Source organism: Pezoporus flaviventris, unplaced genomic scaffold (assembly GCF_033815535.1).
Source record: "Pezoporus flaviventris isolate CSIRO_AGI_PZ_B2104156 unplaced genomic scaffold, CSIRO_AGI_Pfla_v1 ptg000002l, whole genome shotgun sequence".
Lineage (NCBI taxonomy): Eukaryota > Metazoa > Chordata > Aves > Psittaciformes > Psittacidae > Pezoporus > Pezoporus flaviventris.
This window is the reverse complement of record NW_026892550.1, coordinates 69602698-69626610: the sequence shown is the minus strand read 5'-3', so window position 1 is coordinate 69626610 and position 23913 is coordinate 69602698. Positions and strand designations below refer to the sequence as shown.

General features: G+C 53.1%; 1 protein-coding gene across 1 annotated transcript in view; it reads left to right on the top strand.

Annotated features, from left to right (window-relative positions):
* Positions 1-344: 344 nt before the first annotated feature.
* LOC133274800 (adenylate cyclase type 10-like) overlaps positions 345-23913 on the top strand; it is a 28276-nt gene continuing 4707 nt past the window's right edge. Inside the window, exons 1-20 of the mRNA XM_061464302.1 lie at positions 345-487; positions 9841-9921; positions 10104-10297; positions 10605-10709; positions 11825-11863; positions 12417-12560; positions 13986-14191; positions 14620-14713; positions 15028-15113; positions 15674-15862; positions 15976-16097; positions 16732-16808; positions 17096-17285; positions 18194-18246; positions 19523-19676; positions 20367-20559; positions 21092-21178; positions 21605-21885; positions 22534-22670; positions 23206-23331. Coding sequence (XP_061320286.1) covers positions 345-487; positions 9841-9921; positions 10104-10297; positions 10605-10709; positions 11825-11863; positions 12417-12560; positions 13986-14191; positions 14620-14713; positions 15028-15113; positions 15674-15862; positions 15976-16097; positions 16732-16808; positions 17096-17285; positions 18194-18246; positions 19523-19676; positions 20367-20559; positions 21092-21178; positions 21605-21885; positions 22534-22670; positions 23206-23331 — 2701 coding nt within the window. The remainder of the gene's footprint in view (positions 488-9840; positions 9922-10103; positions 10298-10604; positions 10710-11824; positions 11864-12416; positions 12561-13985; positions 14192-14619; positions 14714-15027; positions 15114-15673; positions 15863-15975; positions 16098-16731; positions 16809-17095; positions 17286-18193; positions 18247-19522; positions 19677-20366; positions 20560-21091; positions 21179-21604; positions 21886-22533; positions 22671-23205; positions 23332-23913) is intronic.

The following is a 23913-nucleotide window of genomic DNA, read 5'->3' as shown; positions in this document are numbered from 1 at the left end:
GTTCCAGGGCACAGGGTGCACTGACCCCCCCTTGTGACGTCGCGTGTGGCGAGGCCAGCCTGGCTCGTGCCTGGGGTCCTGCTGCGCACGCTGCGAGGTCTGCAGGGTCGAGCGAGGCTTCTCCTGTTGCTCTGGGTGCTCTGGGGCTGCTGTCAGCAGCACTCGCTGCCCATCCCAGAGCCATCACCAGTGTTTGCCTGGCCCTGCCCGGCTCAGGTAGACGCAGCGCATGACATGTGGAGAAACATTAAAAAAGCAGCAGAAAATCAAGGTGATGTAAACCTGCCCCAAAATCTGAATGCTACATATCCCGTCCGTCACGAGGCGAAGCGACGGGAAGGAAAATGGCGCTCCCGCGAGAACCGGGCGGAGGCAGCGGCGGCGGCTTTCCTCCGGCCGAGGGGCTGCGCCTGGTGGCGGCGGGACAAGAAGCTGCAGAGCACGGGCGTGCCGCCTCCACCTCCGCGTTGCGGGAAGGAACAAGGATGTCAGAACTGGAAAGAGGATGTTGATAAGAAAGATCAGGTACACCTTTTGCCCGATGTCGTAAACGTAACCGCAAGGCAGACACAGAGGTGCTTGGCTAATTGCTTGGAAGCGTATAAATGTCGTGTAATCCTTGTAATAAGCAATCCAGCTTGTACTCTACCTCTGGGTCCGTGCCTTCCATCCTCACAGTCAGGAGCACAGGCAAGCTGTTTGGTGCATTTAGACTGCTGCGAGGGGCCAGCTCCACCGCCTTGAGCACTGAACCTCGCCTGGAGCCCCAGCCACTTGCGGCTTTCCGCCCCGCTGCGGATGGGCTGGGGTGCGAGGGCCATGAGACTCCAACCGAGCACTTGGCTGGCCCCAGCAGCACCTGTACAAGTTACCGGCTGAGCCAGGCCTTGGGCGATGTGGCCTTTCCCCTGGCCATGAGCTGAGGTCCTTTCTTCTGGAGAAGCTGTGGCTCCCCCATCGCTGGCAGTGCTCAAGGCCAGGCTCGTCAGGGCTTGGAGCAACCTGCTCTAGTGGAAGGTGACCCTGCCCGTGGCAGGGGGTTGGGACTGGATGAGCTTTAAGGTCGCTTGTAACCCAAACCAGTCTGGGATACTATGATTCTGTGACATGAAGAGCAAAAGCTGCGTGCTCACTGTGCTCAGGGCTGTGGTTTCAGCTCCTGGAGGAGCTTACCAGAGCCACCTTCCTTTGCCAGGTACAGTGGGAGCACGTGTCAGTGGCTGAGGGTGGGAGTCCCAGTGTGATATCCAGCCCAGCCACATCCAGTCCTCTGCAGCTGGGCAGGGATCCTGGTAAGAGAGCCACGCTCATACCAGCCTTGGGCTCTGGGGCGTCGAGAGAGCTGCCTCTCCAAAGGACGGGTAGTCTCGTTGCCGGAAGGGTGCTGGTCCATGCCGCTGGCAGCTTTATGGCCACTTACAGGTGGTTTCATTTCCAGCCGCAGCAAAACTTGAGGGTAACTTCAGGACAACAAGCCTCCTGAGCGAGATGTAAAATGGAAAAGTTGAATCTGAGATGGTATTTCCGCCCCCTGGAGTGGTCTGAGGGGATGCCCCGGGGCTGAGGTGCAGAAAGAAGGTGGAAACAACGGAAAGGCTGTCCCGGACGAGAGAGGGGTTGAGGTGATGGGGGCTCCTGAGGGAAACACTGCTCCCAGATTTCCAGGAGCCTGCAGGTCTACATTAGCTCCAAATGAGAGGGGTTTCCCGTAACGAAAATGCTGCTCCCAGCCCTGTAGGTGGCTGCAGAGGTTCAGAGCTGCGGTGTGGGGAGGGTGCCTCTCCCTGAGGAGAGTGTGTGGGGCTGTGGAAGTGGGTGGAAAGGGCTGTGTGTGAAATAAAGGTTTTGGGAACCTGTGGAACAGTGGAAGGGGAAGGTTTGAGTGGGAGACGGTGGCGTGGGGTGGTTTTGGGGGTAACTGGGGAAGGGGCTTGAAACCTGGGTTTGAGGGAAAGACAAAGCGGATGGAAGAGCTGACCTGAACAAACAGCTTCAGGGAAGCTTCAAGCACAGCATGACTGGCCTTGCCTCTTCCCTGTGCATTTTGCAGGCTGCAGTTACCTTGATTATTGATAGAGTTCCATTTTTCCCACATGAAGGGTGAATATTGCTTCCCCAGACAGCTGTTACCTCGCAGTAGCCGGTAAAACACCAAGAAAGTATGTTCAGAGGAAGGAATGGGTGGGTCTTGTGGCTCAGCAGGATCCCCTTTAGCACCCAAGCTATTTTCATACCTTTGGGGTTCACCCCCCCCCCTCCCCCCCGCCTTGCTCTCTCCCCCTTCAACTTCCCCAGTTCGTTTCTTTATGATTTTTAAGGAAATTACTTAGGTTCGGTTTAGGGCATTCCTCCATCCCGGTTTGAGTGTTAGCCCGTTCCATCATCCTTCACTGTAATAACCGTATTTCGTGGTTTAAGCTGAGCCTGTAACCCAGAACCACACAGCCGCTCGCTCTTTCCTCTCCCTTCTTCCTCCCCCTGCTTCCCCTGAGCTCACCTGGTTTTGTCAAAGTTCATTCCTTGTTGGGATGATGGTCGGAGGGAAGTCAGGGTCAGTTGATGGTGACGTGAGGAGAGTTCTGCTGCTGCTGCTGGCTTTTCCCATGACTTTATTCTCCACTGATGATCATGACAGCACATTTCTTCTTTTCAAAGCCCAGAGTGGTGGGGATGGGCATCCAGCTGATGGGCTATAAAAGTGTTATATACCAGGCAACAGCATATAATTGAGTTCATTGGCTGTTTTCCCCCCAGACTGAATCTCCTTGAGGTACACACGGGAATTCCCCATCTTCCCCCATCACCCACCAAGTATATCCGGGTCCCTGAGCAAAAGCAGTCCCACGAGTGGGTCTGCCTTTACCTGAAGCAGGAATAACCCAGACCGTCTTCTCCAGCAAATTCTTCATGTGCACCACAGGAACTTTATCCCCTTCTACAGTATGTGAAAGTTCTGACTGGGCTGGGCCAGCCCTGTTGGCAGATCCTCTGGTGTTGACCAACCAGGTGGCCTTTGGTAAGTGTGTATCCCAATGCTTGAAAGTCCCACCACCCATTCCTCTCAGTGTAGTTTTTAACATCGTACCGTTCGATTTCCCAGAGGCTGGTGCATGGTAGGGGATGTGATATACCCACTCAATGCCATGCTCTTTGGCCCAAGCGTCTATAAGGTTATTCCAGAAATGAGTCCCATTGTCTGACTCAGTTCTCTGTGGGGTGCTGTGTCACCACAAAATCTGTTTCTCAAGGCCCAGGATAGTGTTCCGGGCAGTGGCGTGGGGCACGGCGTGTGTCTCCAGCCATCCGGTGGTTGCTTCCACCACGGTAAGCACATGGTGCTTGCCTTGGCGGGTTGGTGGGAGTGTGATACAATCAATCTGCCAGGCCTCCCCATATTTGTACTTCAGCCATCGTCCTCCATACCAAAGAGGCTTTAACCGCTTGGCTTGCTTAACTGCAGCACGTTTCACACTCATGAGTAACCTTGGCAATAGTGTCCATTGTTAAGTTCACCCCTTGATCACGAGCCCATCTGTATGTTACATCTCTGCCTTGATGGCATGAGGTGTCTTAGCAACAGCTAAAAACACCGGTGTGTTACCGCATTATTCTCAGACTAAAGTCAAAAACACACCACTGCACCAGCTAGTAAGAAGGATGAAAATGACTGCTACTGCTGAACCCAGCACACCATACTGATGAAGAGTCTCATTTGTCGGTTTTATGTGCGTGGTCTGGCTGTTGGGTGCCACTGGGATCCTGGCAAAGTGATCTGGGAGAAGCGGGAAGGAAAATATCCATGTCTGTGTGGTCTTAATAGTAATCAATCAGTGCACTGCGTGATATGCCTGCACTTTCTTGCTTCAGCAGGCGGCTTTAACCTCATTTAGGTCAGTGTGAATGTATCCTGGAGGGGTCATTTCCCAGATTTTCCCCCTCTGAAAGCTGGAAGATTTTGTCTTAGGGGGGATTTTTAACCTGAGAAGCAGTGAGACTAAACTGGATTGATTTAAGTGCTCTGGGACAGAGCAAAACAGAAAATAGTGCAAGGCATCGCTGCAGAGTTGATTACTTCTTGTGTAAGAGCCACTGCTTGGGGTTCATCTCCTTCTCCCCTCTGCATTAAACAGCTCTGAGCCCTGATGTTTTTTCGGCACTGGACCAGCTCGACCTTGGTGGGGTTCCAGCAGTGAAGATGAGTGGCATTGGTTGGTGTTGGCTGTGGTTGGAGAGAGAAACGCCCCCAAATGGACCCCAGTAACGTCCCCCCAGGTACAAAGGGCATGTGCCAGCCACTCTGTGGCTCTCAACAAGGTCCCGGCCTGGCCTCTCACGCAGGAATGACTCTTCCTGGTCAATCCTATGAAACATGCCTAATGATTGCATTTGATCCTGCCTACCCCTGCCTGTGTCTGGCAGCATCAGACCTGCAGCAGAACAGACCCTCAATGCAGGGAACGTGTAGCACAGGCAAGCCTGCTCCTCCACTCCTGGGGTTATCCCAGCTTTACTACGTTATTTTTCATGAGGATTCAAGAATTAACTGGGGAAATGAACTGGTGGCACCTTGTAAGCGGCGAGGAGAATCAGACAGGCCAACCCAATATGGGTGATAAGCAACTTCTACCTTATTTGTGACGCAGTTCACACATATATAGGAGTGGTATTCAGCCACTCCTTCTTGGCGCAACAGTATTGGTTAGCCCCCCCACAGCTTCCTCCACATTGTCCTCCCAGGTCCGGTCTCCGACCACCTGTGGGGGCCACCCCCTGCCTTGCTTGCACAGTCCTCCAGAACTCTATGGTCCTGCTCTTAGAGTCATTCTGCAACAATTCCCCCCTTTTTCTTTGTGCAAGCAAGGCATTATGGGTTATTCTGTTCACCTGTTTTATCACACAACTATAAACAAGTCTAATAGCTACGATGATTAACCTAATCATGATACATAAGTGCAATACTTTTAAACAGCAGTGTCTGACTCAACCTGTAATGCCCCGTGAAGACAACCATCTAGTTATTCTTAGGATATTGCTCATTTACTATTGCTGGGTAAGCTGAGCCAGGGTTCTCAGCTGTGCGTGCATCGAATTAACATAATCAGAGAGACTCATACAAGACATTCCATCAGACTCTTCACATCTATGTCCCTGTTCCAACAACAAAAGGTTCTGCAGTGTTGCATGTCTTACAGAGTCAACATTAAAACAAATCGGGAATTGCCTTCGATGTAGAATTGTCTGCTTAGCAACTCAGCAACCCAGTCTGCTTAGTTGAGCTGAAGCACTTACAGTGATTTGGCATATTATGATTGGATACATGTTTTGAAGACCCTTAGTGACTAACATATAATTGCTTAAACACAGCTGTGAGAACTCAACCTTGAAAGCTTGCCAACAGTCCACAGTTCTCATTAACTTGGTGAATTCCAGCCTCTTATCTTGCTTGCTTAAGCTTCTTCGGGCCTCCCATGGCCTTGCTGTATCTTTCAGGACTATTCAAAGTTTATGTACCACTTATGCATTCTCCTGTGAGAACACCGTCTCCACATCTTCCCCCTTTATGTTTTATATATGGTTTGGGTGGCTCTACTTGAGCAGGGGATCCGGGCTAAATTATATTTCCAACATACGCCAACTAGAGGCTGTCTGGGCCTGCCCCTTTTTTCTGCTGTATGGCTCTCTGATAACAGGCTGTATAGCTCTCTGATCCTTCACATCAAGGTCTGGCATGGCATGTGTCCCCACCGCTCCACGCCTGCTGGGTTGCAGCCAACAGCGGAGCTAAAGGTTCTTCTTGGTGGCAAACACAGAAGCCAACCCAGTCTTGCCCTTGATTGTGGTAGCAGGCATTTGGTCAGCCTCAGTCCTTGCACCTTGTTGTCAATGCACAGTTTCACCTGCTTCATCCAGTAACAAGTTGCTACTACAGCAAGGCACACACACATTTACATTAGCAGAGTAACTATTACAGGGTGCAGCAGCATGTTGAAGATGCTGATGGCAGTGAGGGACTAGCCAAAGAAATTTCTTACCAGTGGAATTCTCCCCCCCTCTTAAATTTGTTCCATCACCTGCTTTATAACACTACCATTGTATTAAAATTTTTCTAGCTTTTGCCTTAGCATTTTCTAGCAGCTACTGCAAATTTCCATACTCTAACATCTCTTTTACAAGTGACAAATCTATACAGTACAAGGTGCAGTTTCTTATTAGCACCTAGCTAGTAAATACAGGTGGTTTTATACACAAAATCACAACCTCTAATAATAGCTATTTTACAAGCACACATATTCAGGATGTTACTTTTCAGTTGCCCCCAAGTGATGTTTTGCAGTTATTTGTTCTTTCTCTTCCTCTATCTCATTCTGCTTGGGGTAATCACGGTCAGCTCCTGTAGCTGAGGCATCAGGTTTATCCATTCGTCTGTCCAGCTCATGGCAAGGCTTGACAAACTTTGCAGGCAGTCACCATGGACCTGTAGGCAGGAGGACACCAATATACCCCCTCCCCCAGGTTATCAGTTCTTCAGTTCTTGAGAAGTAGACGGGTTAAACAGGTTAAGTGCAGCATCATTACTCTCTCTCCCTCCCCCCCTCTTTTTAAGTCCCTGCAAAAGCCATCATTACTCCCACTACAGTCCCACGTACAGAACGTGGCACAAGGACCCTGTGGAGACTAACAGCAAACCAGCTCCGAGAAGCATCACTGCAGTGCGAGGTGGCAGGCTCAACCTTAGCGGGCGTCCCCGCAGAGGCTCTGCCTCCCCCACATCGTATGAGGCTTGGGCTTTTATACTGACCAAAATGCACACTCATTCCGACACAGGTGGCCAGCCTGTGCTGGAAGAAGTGGCCAGCAGTATCTACAGAGGTCTCCAAGGGTTGATAGAAACCTGGGCATACTTATATTTACCAACTTCTAGTACATGAGTATCACAGAGAAACTGTATGGGCTCCCCCTGTCAGTTGCAAGAAAAAATCATAACATATACAGCTTGAGTATAAGAGGATTGTAACGCATACGTGGTCACTGTTTGTCAGGCCTCCTTAACTATTTTGAGATCAAGAGCTTCCCACTCTTTAGCCCCCTGCTGTGTAGTAAACACAGGATATGCAAAGATGCCCATTGCAGAAAATTCCCCGGTAATGTTCACCTCTTTGATTATCCATTGTTACAACTGAGCGTCTCCAGGGCCAGTAAGTCTGAGCAGACCCACCCGGGAGACGAAGAGTCAGGGTCTGGAAGCAGAGGATATAAATCTGGCTCGGATTCAGGGGATTCGGGGGCTGATCCTGCGCCGAACTCGGGGTCTCCGTTGCTCGCAGCTGTGTCTTTCTTATCAGATGTATCTCGTTCGGTATGTAGCCATCTGCAGACCTGGCTCCTCCGTGACTGAGTTAAAAATTTTTTCACTCTAGGGCATAGTGGGTTGGAGAGGCTCGCGGTTCCTTTAAATCTCCCGCTCGCGCATGATCCCTATTTTCTACTGCGTGCTTCAAAGTGGCGCCGCAATCGATCCGGCGCCGAGGCACCGCCCTCTTTCTTTCGGATTCCTCGGCATTTATCATACGTATACCTTCTAATATACTTTCTCTGTCCTTTTCAAAGTCCCTACTTTCGGAACTGGGGTGGTGGGGGAGCAGGGGGTTGCACCTCCTCCGCGGCACCTTCTGATGGAAGGGGAGAAAAGGAAGGGGGTGGGGGTGGGGGGTGGGGGGAAACCCTGTGCTCCCGCGAGTTGGGGGGGGGGAACGAGTTGTAATCTTCCCCCGGTTTCAACCGACCGGGGACGTCTGTTCCTAGTTTCTCCGTTGCTACCGCGGCAGTTTTCTTTTCTGCCTTGTATCTTTTTATACAGTTCATTACTTCCCTCCGTGGTTTACCGAGTTTCTTTGCCTTTTTATAATCATTAAGCACTGAGTCAAATAGTTCATCACCAAACTTTCGCCACTCACTCTCCTCAAATATTGTATTAGGATCTGCAAAAAAAATCCCTTAGCCTTCCCTAGCCGCTAGACCTGCTAGCTGCTTTAGAGTCTCAGGCTCAATTCCCCGCTTTATAAAAAGCACTGTAAAAAGTTCAGGGCTCAGTTCCCCGCTCTTATAAAAAGCACTGTAATAAGTCCAGGGCTACCTCTCGGTCCATTTTCATGGCCAGCCTTTTCCGGATCATCTTCTTCTGGGTCGTCCTGTAACCTCGGTCTCCGGATCGGCCTCCCGACGCAGCAGTGTCTGGTTCGCCCCAGCGGCGGATTCCTTTCGGTTAGTCCGAGCACCCGGGTCCGTCACGCCACCGCAGCAGCATTGCCCGCGCTTCCCGGCCACTGCCGCCGGCGCCGCTCACTCGCCGTTCCGGGTCCCCGTCGAGCGGGGCCGTGTATCCGGGTCCCCGTTAAACCGGGGCCCTGTATCCGGGTCCCCGCTAGTCGGGGCCCTGTATCCGGGTCCCCGTCGACCGGGGCCCTGTATCTGGGTCCCCGCTAGTCGGGGCCCTGTATCCCGGGTCCCCGCTAGTCGGGGCCCTGTATCTGGGTCCCCGTCGACCGGGGCCCTGTATCCGGGTCCCCGTCGACCGGGGCCCTGTATCTGGGTCCCCGCTAGTCGGGGCCCTGTATCCCGGGTCCCCGCTAGTCGGAGCCCTGTAATCCGGGTCCCCAGCGACCAGGGCCCTGTAGTCTGCGTCCCTGTTCGGGCGCCATTTGTAAGCGGCGAGGAAAAGCAGACACGCTAACCCAATATGGGTGATAAGCAGCTTCTGCTTTATTTGTGACGCAGTTCACATATATATAGGAGTGGTATTCAGCCACTCCTTCTTGGCACAACAGTATTGGTTAGCCCCCCCACAGCTTCCTCCACATTCTCCTCCCAGGTCCGATCTCCGGCCACCTGTGGGGGCCACCCCCTGCCTTGCTTGCACAGTCCTCCAGAACTCTATGGTCCTGCTCTTAGAGTCATTCTGCAACAGCACCTAAAGACTAGATTTTATGGGGAGGAAAAAAAATATTAACGTAGGGACAGCATCTGCAACCAATGGGATTCACCTTCTTCTACCCCATAAATATTAATTTTGGCATTTTGAGCCTGTGTCGTGGAGCCAACATCATGGAGCCCCTTGAGAGGCAGGAGGGAAGTCTGCACTGGAGATGTGTCATGGTTTCAACCCAGCCGGCAGCTAAGGACCACGGGGCCACTTGCTCACCCCTGTTCTGTTCCCCTGGGTCAGCTGTCCTGTCTCTGCTTCCTCCTGGCTTCCCCTCCTCCCTGGCAGAGCATGAGACTCAGAAAGTCCTTGGTCAGACTAAACATTACTTAGCAACAACTAAAAACATCGGTGTTATCAGCGTCGTTCCGAGGCTAAAGTCAAAAACACAGCACTGCACCAGCTACTAAGAAGGAGAAAAATGACGGCTACTGCTGGACCCAGGACAGTAAGGAAACATTTTTCCTTGCTACCTGCAAGTGTAAACTCAACATCCCCAAGCTTTCATACACATAGCCCTTTACAAAATCTTAACTACTTCCATTGCCAGATAACATGCCCACCATTTTGGAGTCTGTCCTGGACTTCTGGGTGGCCCACTGCATGCTGCCTGGTGCTCTTCAGATACAGCCCAGCAAGGGTTCCCAGTCCCTCTCCCCCTCCTGTCTCCAGACCAGAGAGCACTGTCCCTTCCCTTTGCTGCAGCAGCAAGGGAGCACTGGAAAAAGAAGCGGGCAAGACTACTGGGAAAACGGTGACAAGCTATTCCGCTGTCGGGAAGGAGCAGTGCTCTCAAACAGCTGTGTGTGCAAGGCACTGCAGCAGGTCTGCATGTGCCTCCCTTGGGTGCTGTCCCCAAGCAATGGGGTGGTGCTGGCCACCTCCAGCCAGTGGCCCAGTGTCAAGGAGGAAGCCTCGGCCACGGGGCAGCAGTTCCAAAGGTGATGACCCGCAGAGAATGTCACTGTCAGCTCATTGTGATGTGTGCGGAGAGCTGACAGGGAAGCAAAGACCTACTGAGGAGGCCACTGCCAGTGACTGTGGCCACCCTGTGGGCAGAGGGACAGTTGCCCCACATGCAGGCACCTCACATGGCGCACTGGGGTCATATTTCTTCTCCCAGCTGGGCACAGCAGATGATCCTGAGGTACCCCGGACACCACAGGGTGCAGATGGCGTCTTCTTCCTGGGAGAGGAAACGTTGCAGCTCAGAGCTGGACAAAGCAGCAGCTTTTCTCCCCAGCCTTGTTTCTAGCGACTACCTCGGGACCAGCTTTCAGGCAGTCCACGGAGTGCTGCTCTTTGCAGATATTTCAGGTAGGGTGCGCAGGGAGGAGCAACTGTGACATCGAGGAACGTGAGCCATTCTGGCACACACCAGGCCCTTTGGAGCCCTGCCCCTGCTGCTGATAGTGAGTGGCCATAATGAATGCTGAGGTCTTCTGCTGGGATTCCCAAAAAGGATGGGCTATCATGGGTGGTTAAGCACTGCTGCAACCCACACTGTGTTGGGGCATGGGAAGGTGCCGGGCTGGGCACCCCGGCTGGCCAGTGTGGAACTGGCTGCCAGGTCCTTTGGTCCCCAGGGCATTCATTTCCTGATTTCTGGGTGTCTCTGTTACAGATTTCACCTCTTTGACAGAGCACTGTATCTGGAAGGGTGGTTCACAGAGAGGCACTGATGAGTTGGCGGAAGACCTCAATCACTACCTGTGTGACGTTTTGGAGGGTAAGAGCCATGCTGCAGGACTGCCTGGCGGCAGGCCATAGGGCTGCTCATGGAATGAGGAGGCTGGTATCCTGGGCAACCTAGTCCTGCTTCCTTGGAAGGGCTGGGACTTTCTGTGGCCTGGAGGAACAGTGAGAACAGCCAGGCTCTCCTGGCAAGTCAGGACAAGTGCAGGTCCTTTCTGCTCCCCACTGTGGCCAAGGAGGCACCCACTTTCTCAGCAGCCACCTCTGTGCTTCTGATGGGAACACCCAGCTCCATGGTGCCTGGGGGCCCAGAGCAGGCTGAGAGCACCAAGCAAGTGCCAGCGCACAAGTGACCTGGACATGCTGGCACTGGCGTTGTGTGGGAAAGACAGGGAGAGACAGAGACCCTTCCAAGCCCATTTTCTCAGGGGATGTCTTGACCCTTCTGAGCTGATTATGAGCACATTCTGGACACCCCTTTGGCAGCATTTGTAAAGAAAAGCAGAAGAGGCCTCGAAGAGGATGAAGGGTCTAGAGCATCTCTCCTACAAGGAAAGGCTGGGGGAACTGGGCCTGTTTAGCCTAGGGAAGAGAAGGCTTCAGGGGATCTTACAGTAATGTGTCTAAAACTTCAAGGGAGGGAGCAGATTAGACAGAGCTAGGCTCTTTCCAGTGGTGCTCATTGTCAGGACCAGAGGCCATGCCATGGGCACGCACTGAAGCACAGCAGTTTCCCTCTGTAAGTTGGGAAACACTTTTTGGCTGTGAGGGGTGACTGACTGATTGCCAGGGAGCTTGAGAAATCTTCCTCTTTTGGCTCTTCCAAAGCCATCTAGCCAGCGTCCTGGGCAGCTGGCTCTGCCCCGCTTGAGAGCAGGGTTGGACCAGATGGACCCCAGAGGTTCCTTCCAGCCTCCACCATTCTGAAAATTAGGTGGCAGCTTGAGGCCATGCCTCTGTGCCTTCTGTGCAGGTACCAGGGCTGCAGCCCCTGGGAGCCTGGGAGGCAGGCCAGGGTGGTGCTTTTCCTAAGCTGTGCCGGATAGTGCACCATCGCCTGGGTGCTCCGCTCTGAGCACGGGGGCTTCCTTTGTGGATTATGGAAGAAGGTGTCCACATGACTCTTCCTTTCCTTCCCTCTGTCTCCAGACATGCTGACTCTTGGAGGTGACATCTTGAAGTTTGCTGGTACGTACTTAGGATGATGATGCCCATGGGTATTAATCTGCAGCACGGGACTGCTGTGGCAGCTCTGCTGTCCTCCTTCAGAGGCTCTGTGCAGCACCTTGAGCCATCTTCCTGGCCACTCTCATACGCCTTTGCAGCGCCCTTTCTCCAGGCTTCTCTTCCCACCCTGGGCCTGCAGTTTGGCTTCGGCAAGGGTGGTGGCTCCCCTCCCTCTGCCTCAGCTTGCAGGGCTCTGTGCTGGGGGTGAGGGCAGAGGCAGCACTGAGAGGAGGAGACCTACTAGAAGGTGAAGCCGAAGGCATTTATTGGAGTGCTGGTGAGGGACGGGGGGACGGGGGAATGGAGGGACGGGCTGGTGACAGCACAGCTCAGGCTGCCAGGCCGCAAGAGGAGGAGGAGTCCCAGCGAGTCCAGAGGTCCTCCAGAGGCCTATGGCCTCCCACAAGTCCATCTTTTTCAGCACGTCATCTGGTTTCTGCTGTCCCTGCCATGGAGCGTAGGTCAGGGAGAGTCAGGTCTCAGCAGAGCCTTGACGTTCCCTTGCTTTCCCCAGGGGATGCTGTGCTGCTGCTGTGGAGAGCAAGACCCAGTGAGATGGCCAAGACCATCAGCCTTGTGGTGCACTGTAGCTGGCAGATCCAGAAGAAGTACCGGAGGCATGACATGCTCGTGGGTCAGAAATTCCGACTTAAGATAGGTACAAGTGCTGTGCCAGGTGCAGATCTGTGGCACTCTCCTGTGCTTCACACTGGCAGGGAATGCGGGGATCCCCGTCTGGGGCTAGCGCCAAAGGAAAGCATCTCCTGCAAGCATTCAAGGGGCCACCTGTAGTTGGACACCAGACCACTGGGTTTGTGTGCGTTCACAGTTAGAATTAAACCTGGCAAGGGATCTGAAAGATAACAGGAAGAGCTTCTATAGGTATGTAGCAAATAAAAAGACAGACTAGGGCAACATGGGCCCTCTCCAGAAGCTATCAGGAGAACTGGCTACCCTGGATTTGGAGAAGGCTGAGGTTCTTAATGACTTCTTTGCCTCAGCCGTCACTGGCAAATGCTCTGAGCACACCACCCAAGTCCTGGAAGGCAGATGCAGGGACTGTGAGAATGAAGACCTTCGGCCCACTGTAGGAGGGCATCTGGTTCAAGATCATCCTAAGAACCTGAATGTGCACAAACCCATGGGAACTGATGCAGTCCGTCTGCGGTTCCTGAAGGAGCTGGTGAATGAAGTTGCAACTGTCCATCATATTTGAAAAATCATGGCAGTCATGTCAAGTCCCTGACGACTGGAAAAAGGGAAATATAACCCCCATTTTCAAGAAGGGGAAAATGGATGACCCAGGGAACTACAGACCAGTCAGTCTCACCTCTGTGCCTGGCAAAATCTTGGAGCAGATTCTCCTGGAAGGCATGCTAAGGCACATGAAAAACAACAAGGTGCTTGGTGACAGCCAGCATGGCTTCACTAAGGGGAAATCCTGCCTGACCAATTTGGCGGCCTTTTGGGTGACATGGTCTAGTGCGAGATGGCAGTGGGGTTGGATCTAGGTGATCTTAAGGTCCTTTCCAGCCCTCACTGTTCTATGGTTTTATGATTCTGTGAAGCTCAAAGGAAGAGCAGGTGTCAGGTTGAATACTGGGGTCTTTGAGCGTCTGCTGTCGGCCAGATGCCTGCAGGAGGAACTTATCCCTTCATTTTTCAGGTGGAGGCAGCTTTGCATCCTTTTCCGTGTTGGATTCTCCCCTGCCTTTCACAAAGAGCAAAGGAGAGCTGCATTGCTTAAGGCTGTGAGAAGGGTTTTGCAGGCTGCAGTTTTTCTTGAGCAGACAGCTACAACCCGCCTGCATGTAAAGGGGGTGGGCGGTGATCAGGGGCTTGGTTTGCTGGGTTTCTGGGGCAGGTTAAGACAGCCAGCACTCTCAACACAGTGTCACTGTCCACTTGGTTTGTCTATTTCTTAACACCCATTTAAGGGTCCTGTGTCAGTAGCCCCTCGAGAAGGATGGAGGATGCCCTCCCCCTCCATAATGACCATCTCCCCACTGGGGTTCAGATTGGCTTCTGAACAGCTGAAATGCTGGAGGCTGTAGAGCTCTGCTTCTCCCTCTCTCTCTCCCAGGGATCTCTGCAGGGAATATGCACCACCTGAGGTTTGGAGACGAGAGGCAGCAGTACTTCTGTGTCATTGGCAAGGCCCTGGAGGATGTCTGTGAGGCCGAAAAGCTTGCGGAAGCAGGTGAAATTGTCCTCTCAGCCTCCTGCTGGGAGCTATGTGAGAAGCACAGGCTCAGAACCAGCCATATTGCGGGCAAAACAGCTGTGAAGGTAGGTGGATGGGACAGCATCTAGAGCCATTCTGAGGACCTGGACCTGAAGGAGGGAGGCCTCAGAAAGCTGAAGAGCTGAATGTGGAGAGAGTTGTAGCTCTGAAAGGGGAGAGCAGCTGATGCTCTTGTCCTTTTATGTTAGGAGTAACTCTGGGCTGGGCTTGCTTGGTTTGAGGGGTCAGGAGGCACTGGAAGAGTTTTGGCCCCACCAGCAGTGTCCTCCGTGGGTCACGGAGCTGTTGACAGCTGGGGGATGCTTGGAAGACGTCTGCTCAGCTCCAGGGTTTCTGAGGAAGCACTGCTGTCCTGTCCAGCCAGATAGGCTTCTTCTCCCCTTTTCTGGACAGTGACAGTGGAGGGCAGGATCTGTCCCCTGGGACTCCTGGAGAAGCCAGTGTCAAGTGCTTTCCTTCTGTGTACCTTCAGGTTACGGGCATGAACCAGATGTCTCTGTCGGAATGCCAAAATGTTTTAGACAAGCTTCCACAGAAGGAGAAGTGCTGCTTCACGGAAAACGAATGTGAGTGCCAGATTCACCTTGTTTTGGTTTTGCTTGGAAACGTGGGGCCTGGCTGCTGCAGGGGTCAGGGATGAACTACCGCTCCCCTCTTCCCCTCTCAGTTAGCAGTCATGCTTTTGGCCCTCTTGTGCATCAGCTGGGGCAGTTGCTGCTGCTGCCATCTCCTTCCAGGGGACAGCTCTGCCCTAAGCACCTGCAGGTGGCAACACAAGCAAACGCAGGAGTCTCTCCCCTGTTGCCAGTGCTAGCCCCTGCTTTCCAACAGCTCGTAGTCCCATCTTCCCACAGCAACCATGTGTGTTTCCTCTCCGCAGATGCTGTCAGGCCTGCTCTTTTCTTGAACCCTGATACTGATGTGGGAGACATACTTAGTTACATCCCAAAAGCTGTTCTCAGGAAGGTACGCCTGGGCCGTTGCTGCTGGGGCTGCTTTTTTTGCAGGGCAGAAGAAGTGGTGCATTCAGAGAGGGAGTTTCCATGAGAGCAAGCCAAACAAAGAAAATGCATCCCGAGATGACAATGTGGGCAAATTGGGCCAAGGGGCACAGGTGCTGCACCACTGGATGAGTTGTCCTCAGAGAGATGGGTGGTGGGGCAGACATTTGCATCTCTTGTCTTTTCTGTGGGTATGGCTCTTCATGTTCTGTGGACGTGATGGCAGGATAGAGGGGAGAATCCACTGAAGCCCCATGAGCATCGCTCAGTGTCACCACTCATGTCCGTAACTGTCCCAAGATGGGGTGTTACCGGAGCGCCCTTCTCGCCTTTGTCATTTGTGTTCTGATTTGGTATCTGACTGCTGCAAGCTGGGCAGCCTGCCGACCATTTAAACCGAGAGGAGGATCTTCTCTTCCCCTACTAGTACCTGCTATTGCCAGGACACCAGCTCTCCCTTTGTACCTGGCGTGGGCAGCCCCTGGGAGAGCAGGCTTGTGAAGCCGTCATGCTCTTGTCTTCCAGCTTGAAGACAGAGTGCCGCAGGACTTCCTCTGTGAGCTACGGCCAGTCACCATCCTCTTCCTCCACCTGAATTTTGATACAAAGGACATAGTATCTTTCCGCAGTGTCCTCAGTGAAGTCAGCAGCCTGATGCAGGAAATCGTCTGTCCTCACAAGGGTGAAGTGAACAAAGTCTTCCTGTTTGACAAAGTGAGTGTGAGGTGGAATCATCTCCCCCCAACCCAAGAGGGTGGATACTGAGCAAGAGGGGAAGGTTCCTTCTTAGGCATTGTGGCAAGATGTGCTGCATCTGTCCTTGGCAGGGCTGTACATTCCTTTGTGTGTTCGGACTCCCTGGAGTAAAGCTGGCCCATGAGAGCATTCATGCCTTGCAGAGTGCTTTTCAGATCTTCAACTCGTGCTCCAAGATCATTGCAAAAACAGGGTGAGTGTCTGGTGGGGCTGAGGGAGCGCATGCTGCCTGGGCCAGCGTAAAGCAGAGGAAGAAAGAGTGTTGCGTCTAGCTTACCCTCCCCTGTCCTCCCTTCCTTGGCAGGAAGGAAACAGTGCCCTGAGAGGTGGCAGGCAACCCCTGGGCTTATCCCTGGGCAGCCAGGCAGAGTGTCTCCAAGCACACCCTGCTAGCCACCATGCTGGAATGAGCCCTAGTGAAGGCGAGAGGCTCCTTGGTGCCAGAAGCAGCACCTTCTGGGTGACTGGCCTGTGAACAGTGATGGGGCCTAGACACCTGATCTTACATTGCTGTCATCACAGGCAGTGACGCTGTGGCACCTTCTTCCCTCCCTCTTTTCCCACTGGTCACAGGTCACAGCTCAGGGAAGGGGGTCTCAGGAGAAGTGCCCAAAAGTTCCTGCCTGTGCTCTAAGCCCTGTTCCTTGTCCTTGCCGCCTGGGTCCTTTACAGCCCTGAGCTCTCTGTACCCCGAACCCCAGGCTGGCAGGGCAGGATGGCCAGTGGCCCAGGCTAGTGCTGAGGGGAGATGCGGGAAGAGATGAAGCTGGGTGGGCAGGACTGCACCTGGAGCGCTTCTGAAGCCGTGTTGTTTCCCTGTGTGCCAGGACAGTGTCTGTGTCTGTTACCAGTGGGATGGCGTTCTGTGGCCTCATTGGCCACCCTCTGAGGCACGAGTACACAGGTACAAGCACGTGTGTGCGGTGTGGGAAACTGGCGTGAGCTGGTGGGAAGAGGAAGACAGGCTGGGGAGAGTGCCTGTCCAACAACCAGCCAGGAATGGCCCAGGCAGCACCAGTCCTGGGCTGGGGTGGGACACTGGGCTCCACAGCTGGTTGTTCCCCTGGGATCTGCTTAACCCACTGTGGGGCTGCGGGTGTCGGATGTAGGGCAGCCGTTGGTCTGGAAGGGCACTGTGGAGCTGGTGGCACAGGTACATCACTGTGTGCTCTTTCTTCATCTCTCTGGCAGTCATTGGCCAGAAGGTGAACTTGGCAGCCCGGATGATGATGAGCTACTCTGGGCTGGTGACCTGTGATACCACAACCTGTGCCAGCTCTGGGCTGCCCTCTTGCTACTTCAAGGAGCTGCCGGAGAGAAAGATGAAAGGCTTCAAACATCCTGTCACTGTCTATCAATATGTGGGGATCACCACCAACAGGTGAGTGTCCTCTTGAGAAGTCTGGATGAGGGGATGGTGGCATCAAGGGTCCAGCTTGGCCAGCATAGAGGAGTTCTGCAGAGAGAGCAGAAGCCGCTCTCCATTCACTGTGGATGAGACGGTCAGAAGCCCTGGTGTAGGAGGCTTTTTACCTCTCTTCCCTGCTGTTTCCTCTTGCTGGGAGAGTGGGAGTGAAACCACAGGAATGGGGAAGGTTTTGTTTTGGTAGACACAACCTGGCTTTCAGGCTCTGTCCAAATGGCTTTCAAACTGTGCTTTCCGTGCTGTGCTCGCTCTACCACATGCCCTGGTAATGCTGACCCAAGAAGGTTTTGTCCTAGCTGCTCTTGAGTGGGAAGCTTTGGGCCAGTCTGGTTCCCATGGATAAAGGTGGACCCTCAGGACATTCTTCATCATGTCTTCCTCCTCAAACCTGGGCTCTTCCTCTGGGCCAGGATTTGACCTTCTTTTTGGATGATGGTTTGAATGTTAGTCTCTGAAAATACAGGAAGACTTAAGCCAGAGGTGCCAGGTGCTTGGAATCCCAGCCCATTGGGTCCTTGTTTCCAAGACTCTCGGTTTTTCCTGGCCAACGCAGTAAAGATATCTGCTAACCAGCAGCTCACTCTTGCTTCTTTCACATGTCTCTGGGTCTGGCCTCTGTTGACGGACTCTCAATATATTCTCTTGTCCTGGTGTGGCTGTTGGGTTTCTTAATGCTTAAAGCTCTCTCAGCATGCCAGCTTGAACTTTGGTGGGGGGGAGCATGCAGGGGATAACATGCTGCTCGAAAGAAAAACAGGTACCCTGAGGAGCACATCCAGCCCCTCCATGCCAGGCTGCTTCTTGATGTCCCTTGGCTTCTAACCAGCTAACTGACTTGTACTTTCTTTTTCCCCTGCTCCTAGCATATTTGGCATGGCTCTTGCCATGAAGATGCCAGAGAACGCCTCCTTGCTGGGTATGTGGAGAATGCCTTGCTCTTCTGAACCCCAGTTTCTTCCCCTCAGTAACATGTATTGGGAACGGAAAAGGTTTTGCTGGGGATAATGTTGCCTGCAGAGGCCCTGAGGAAGTGCTGGCTCTCTCAGTGCCTACTTAGTTGATATCTTTGGGGTGGGAAGCAGGGTGAGGCGCTCGGTGATCCCAGGCAGGCTCCAGACCTGATAGGAAGGTTTGTTTCAAGCTGCTCACACCCTGGGGGCTAAACCAGTCCCACATCCTTGGGATCAGGAAAGAGATTTCCTTCTGCTAGACTGATGGGGAGTTTTGGTGGTTGGTTCTCCCCCTTGTACTCCTCAGAGGTGCTTTCTTGGCAGCATCTGCTTGTAAACATGGAAAAGTCAAGCATCACGGACGCCTTTAATCACTCAGTGTCTTGCTGGATGTTTTGGGCCCTGTCATGGGTTAACCCCGGTAGGGAACTCAGCCCCACACGGCTGCTCACTCCCCACAGTGGGATGGGGAAGAGAATTGGAAGGGTAAAAGTGAGCACACTGGATACGGACAGCTTAATAGGTAAAGCAGCTGCTGTGCATCCATGACAGGCAAAATCAGGCATTCTTTCACTGCCTCCTGGTGGCAGGCAGGTGTCCAGCCATTCCCAGGAAAGCAGAGCTTCAACATGTGTATCAAGGACTTGGGAAGACAAACACAGGAACTCGTAATGTGCCCCCTTCCTCCTCCTTTTCCCCAGCTTTTCTTGCGAAGCACAGCATCATATGCAATGAAATAAGCCAGCTGGGGTCTGCTGTTGCAGCTGTGCCCCATCCCAACTTCTTGTGCACCCCCAGCCTGCTTTTGCTGGCAGGGTGGCATGAGAAATAGAAAATGCCTTGATGCTGTGCAAGCCCTCTTCAGCAAGAACTAAAACACGGTTGTGTATCAACACTGATGTGCTCTGTGGCCAGTCGTACAGCCAGGAGAAGATGTTCTAAGTCTGTTTGGGACACAGCTGCCTGAAGCAACTCAGATCATCCCTTCCAGCCTTGTACTGGATCCCTGAGGGGGGATTTGCACGGGGCTGTCTGAATCTCTGTGGGACAGGGCATCCGCTACCACTCTGAGGAAGGCAGAGGTGCAAAAGCTGGGACAAGAGGGTTGGAAGGCAGCAGGGGTATCGTAGGCTGCCAGATGTGGTAGTGGGAGGGAAGCTGTGGTGGAGGGTACCAGCCAAAGGGACGGCTCTTTGCTTTCTAGCATGCCCCAGCAGCTCATTTTCTTGTTTGTCTTCACAGGTCGGAAGAAGGAGATTGACCTCTTTGTCAACTGCTTGGAAGCCTCTAACCGTTTTGGACAAAGACACATACTGGCATTTGAGGGCGCAAGGGGCGCTGGGAAGAGCCAATTACTTAATCACCTGTCCCAGTTAGGCCAGTCTGCTGGCTGCAGGTACAGGGTTTTGTCCTGTAGTTTTGGGACACTGCTTCTTTCCATCCCTGAGAGCCATGGAACGCTCCAGCCCCTTGGCCAGTGTGCCTTGGCCTTGGACTGAAGCCTCCTCAAAAAGCCTCATGGAGGCATTCCATAGTTATCTCCTGCGTGCTCTGCTCCTACCCCTGTCTCTTTGGGGTGTTGGAGGTGCTTCTTGACCTGTGGTGTTTCCTCCTTCACAAATAGAAGGAAAAAGCCCAAACTCGGTGCTTTGCATTGGATTCCAGATGCAACATATAGCAGGGTGGCCTGTCTCAGAAGCCCTGCTTGCCCCCTGACTGTTTCCCAGAAGGAATACTGGGCCAGAAAAGCCTCTCTGTGGCTGAGAGGCAGACTGCTAAGGTCTGGAGCCCAAAGGCAAACTCCACTTGCTCCATGATCACCTCTTAGCTCTGCAAGTCCCTCTGCAGTAGGGAGGTAGGGAGACATGGACCAGCGCTGCAGAAACCAGAAGGGGTCTGGACCTAGCTCTCCCAGTGGCTTGGCAGCAACTGCCTCTCTGTGCCCTTTCTCTTACAAGGAGTGAAACTCCCGGTACCACTTTGAAGTGGGAGGCTGAAGAGTTCCCCCTAAAGGCAACTCCAGCTCTTTTGTCTTAGAAGACTTGGGCCGTTGGGGATCTCAGTGCCTTTTGCTTTTGCATGGCAGGGTATTTGGCATGGAACTGCTAGAGGTCAACGTGAGGCAGTCCTTCTCTGCCATGCGTATTCTGATGGCCAGGGTGATGGGCCTCCATGAGTGTGAATCGTGCAGTGCCAGGGAGCACGTGCTACGGACAAATCTCAACGGGATAATCGAAGAGAGCAACTACTGCCTCCTCAATGACATCTTCCTTGTCAAGGTGAGAGCGAGAGGCCTCTCTGACCCTGGAGAAGGCTTTCTCCTGAGCCCTTCTGGTTCTTCAGCAGTCTTCTAAGGCTGCTGGAGTGCCTTAGCTCAGGGGGAGGGATTGCAGGGGGTCACAGCACATGTTTTCCATTCCTGGCCCCAGGGGCTGCCTGTATGTGGTGACTTAATGTCCCGCGCTGCATCTGGCAGTGCCTGGTGCCTTGTTCGGCATTCTGGAAGCAGCACTGGAATGAGGCTGGGTCTGACCTTGTGCTGAGGTCATTGCTGTGTGAGTGGTCTGCTCCAGCCAGCCCAAGATCCCACAGTCAGAGAACCAGCTCTTCAGCCCACCGCCAAGATGCAGCTCTGCCTGAGCCTCTGCTTTAGGCTCTAGTTGAAGTCCCACTGTGGCCTCTTGCACCCGTGCTGGGGAGAGGGAAGGTGCTGAGGCAGAGCAGGGAGGGTTTGCTCTGCCATCTTGCTTGGTGGGTAGGTGTAGCGAGCCCTGGAGACATGTTTCTCCCTGACTTTGCTTTTCTGTCTAGTTTCCCATTTCAGACAAGGTTCGCCAAATGCATGAAATGCAAAGGAAAGAGGAATTGCATTCAACCTGGGCAAAAGTGCTAGAGAAGGTGAGCATTTCTCCTTTTCTCCTTCTGGGTCAGAGGAGGAAAACAACCCTGCTGGCTCTGGGCTCTGCGCCACAGCAGTGTGAGTGGGTGGGAGGACCTGGTCCTTGCCCTCTAGGGCCTGAGAAACCCCCCATGTTCTCTCCATAGCCCGACAAGCATACTAGTAACTTTCCTCCCTTAAAGCGTTCCCTGGAGGAGAGAGAATTCTGCGTTCCCTTGCCCAAGCTCCCTCCTTCTGCAGGGCAGGTGATGTTAAGCATGACCTGAAAATCTCAAAGAAATTAGGCATTGGGAAGCTTCCAAGCACGGAGTTGGTTGGGGTGAGACTTGAGAGCATCCTCTCAAGAGACAGAGGCAAAATCTCCTTCCCTGTAAGACACTTGAGAATCCACTGGATTCCCCTCAGAACAACTCTTTTTTTTCCAGACCATTGACAGAAATGCCATATTTGTCATCGACAATGCCCATTTCATTGACCCCGCCTCCTGGAGTATCATGGCACCTCTGCTCTGGAACATCTCTGTCTTCATGGTCATGAGCTTATGTCCCGGCTTTGCAAGAACCGAGAGCTTTCACAAAGCCACAGCAAACAACCTGATGTCCCATAAAATCATCTGCTTTCAACTAGAGAAGCTGAAACCTTCAGCTGTGGTGCAGAAGCTCTGCCAGGACCTTGGAGTGGTCAGCATCCCTAGGGCTTTAGTGAGGTAAGTTGGAGCAGGGGAGCTCCCTGGACACGAAGCATAGGAGCTGCCAACCCTTTGCTGTTTCACAAGGAGGAAGGGAGGAAGACCCCCAAGGCCAAGCATATCTGGGGTGTGAAAAGGGCTTGGTCTAAGTGGCCAGGCTGTGTGGCAGATTCCCTGGGGCAGAGGTCTGCCCTGCTGCCAGAGAGCACCTAAGCTCCTGAGGAGAGGAAAGGCAGGGCTTGCTGCTCTGTGCTTTGGGCACTGTCTGCAAGTCTTTCCCCAGGGACTTCAGCAAAGGCTGGAGGTTCAGGGGGGCCAAAAACCACATGCCAGCAGGAGGACCTCCCTTTCAGAAGTGAGGTGTAGCTGTGACAAAGATGCTGGCTCCCCAGCTATGCCTGAGTGGCTTGCTACCCACCTCAACTGTTTTTCCTTTTAGGGTGGCGAGTCACTGGAACATGTTGTCCAAAGATGTGGTGAATGCTCCACCCCTGGGAGGGTTCAAGGTCGGGTTGGACAGAGCCTTGGGCGACATGGTCTAGTGTGAGGTGTCCTTGCCCATGGGAGGGGGTTGGAACTAGATGATCCTAAGGTCCTTTCCAAACCAACCCATTCTATGATTCTACTTCTCTTGTGCTGATCACTGCTGGATCTGTTCCTGCCCAGGTTCCTGGTCCAAAGAAGCTTGGGGATCCCGTATTACTTGGAGGAGCTGGTGCACTTCCTTCGTTGCAACGACATGCTCTTGTTCCGCACCAAGAAGTGGGGTGAAAAAGCAGAGGACAGCTGGGAGAACCTGAACAGTAAGAACCTTTGCCACTGACTAATGAGTTGCTGTGTTGCATTCCCTACAGCACAAACTTGCCCCTTCATTGCCCCATGGATTAGGGGCAGAGTAAGATCTTGCAGCAGATCATGCAGAACTTGGCCTGGCAGAGGCACGGGCTTCTGTGTGCCTTGTTGTCAGGACAGCCAAAGCAGTGGCTCACAAGTTGTGGCTTGGAGGGGCCTCAGTTCTTGGGGCTAAACCTCAGGGGAAATGGTTCTGGACCACGTAGGTTGTGGTCGTGAGACGTTCTCATGAGCACAGAACTTATGTTGGCCAAATGCTAGCTTAACTGAGAACAAACTCCAGCTTGAGGTGAGGGCCAGGAGCGGGAAACTTCCAGTGAAAACTATTTTGCTCTGCTTAGAGAGCATGTTCAGCACCCGCAGGTCAGTGCACCTGTACTGTGTGGTGTGAAGGGGCCTTGGACTATTTCAGGTGAACTTGGAAACATTTTCAGGCTGCAGGTCACTTTGCAAATTGCCTCATTCCTTCTCTCTTGCTCCACCTAGCTTTTGCAGTCTTGGAGTCATCCCTCACAGCAAGCTCAAGGTCCAGAGCAGGGGCTGCGGCCATGATCTGCATTGTAAGGCCAGGCGTGAACCTGGACAGCACCATGCTGCCCAGTAACTTGAAAGGTGAGGGGCAGAGAGCCACTCTGCTGGCTCTTGGCTGTGCCGCAGGGGCTGGAGGGAGGCTGGGCATCACTGTGCTGCAGAGTCACCCTCTCAGCTTTGGGGCTGTCCTTGGAAAAGGTGGCTCTGCTCCAACCAGCAACAGTCCTGGCATTGTGGGCAACCATTTTTCCTTCCTGTGTGTGGAGCAGCTTGAGCCTGCTGGTTGCTTTCCAGCAGCAGGTAGAAGAGGAAAAGTTGTTGATGCAACACTAAAATGACTCCCTTTTCTCACAGAAGCAAATCTTCTACTGGGACAAAAATTTGACTTGCCTCTGACTCACCTTTGAACACAGCTTCTATCTTGCTACTTTCTTTTTGAGTTCCCCAGCTAACAGTGGTTTCATGGCATGTTGTGGTGGTTTAAGCCCAGCCACGCATCTCACACTGTCACTCCCCCCCACCCCCCCACCCCCCCTCCCGGAGGGATGGGGAGGAGAATGGAAAGAATGTAACTCCAATGGGTTGAGATAAGAACAGTTCAGTAACTAAGGTATAACACAAACCACTACTGCTACCACCAATAATAATAATGATAAGGGAAAT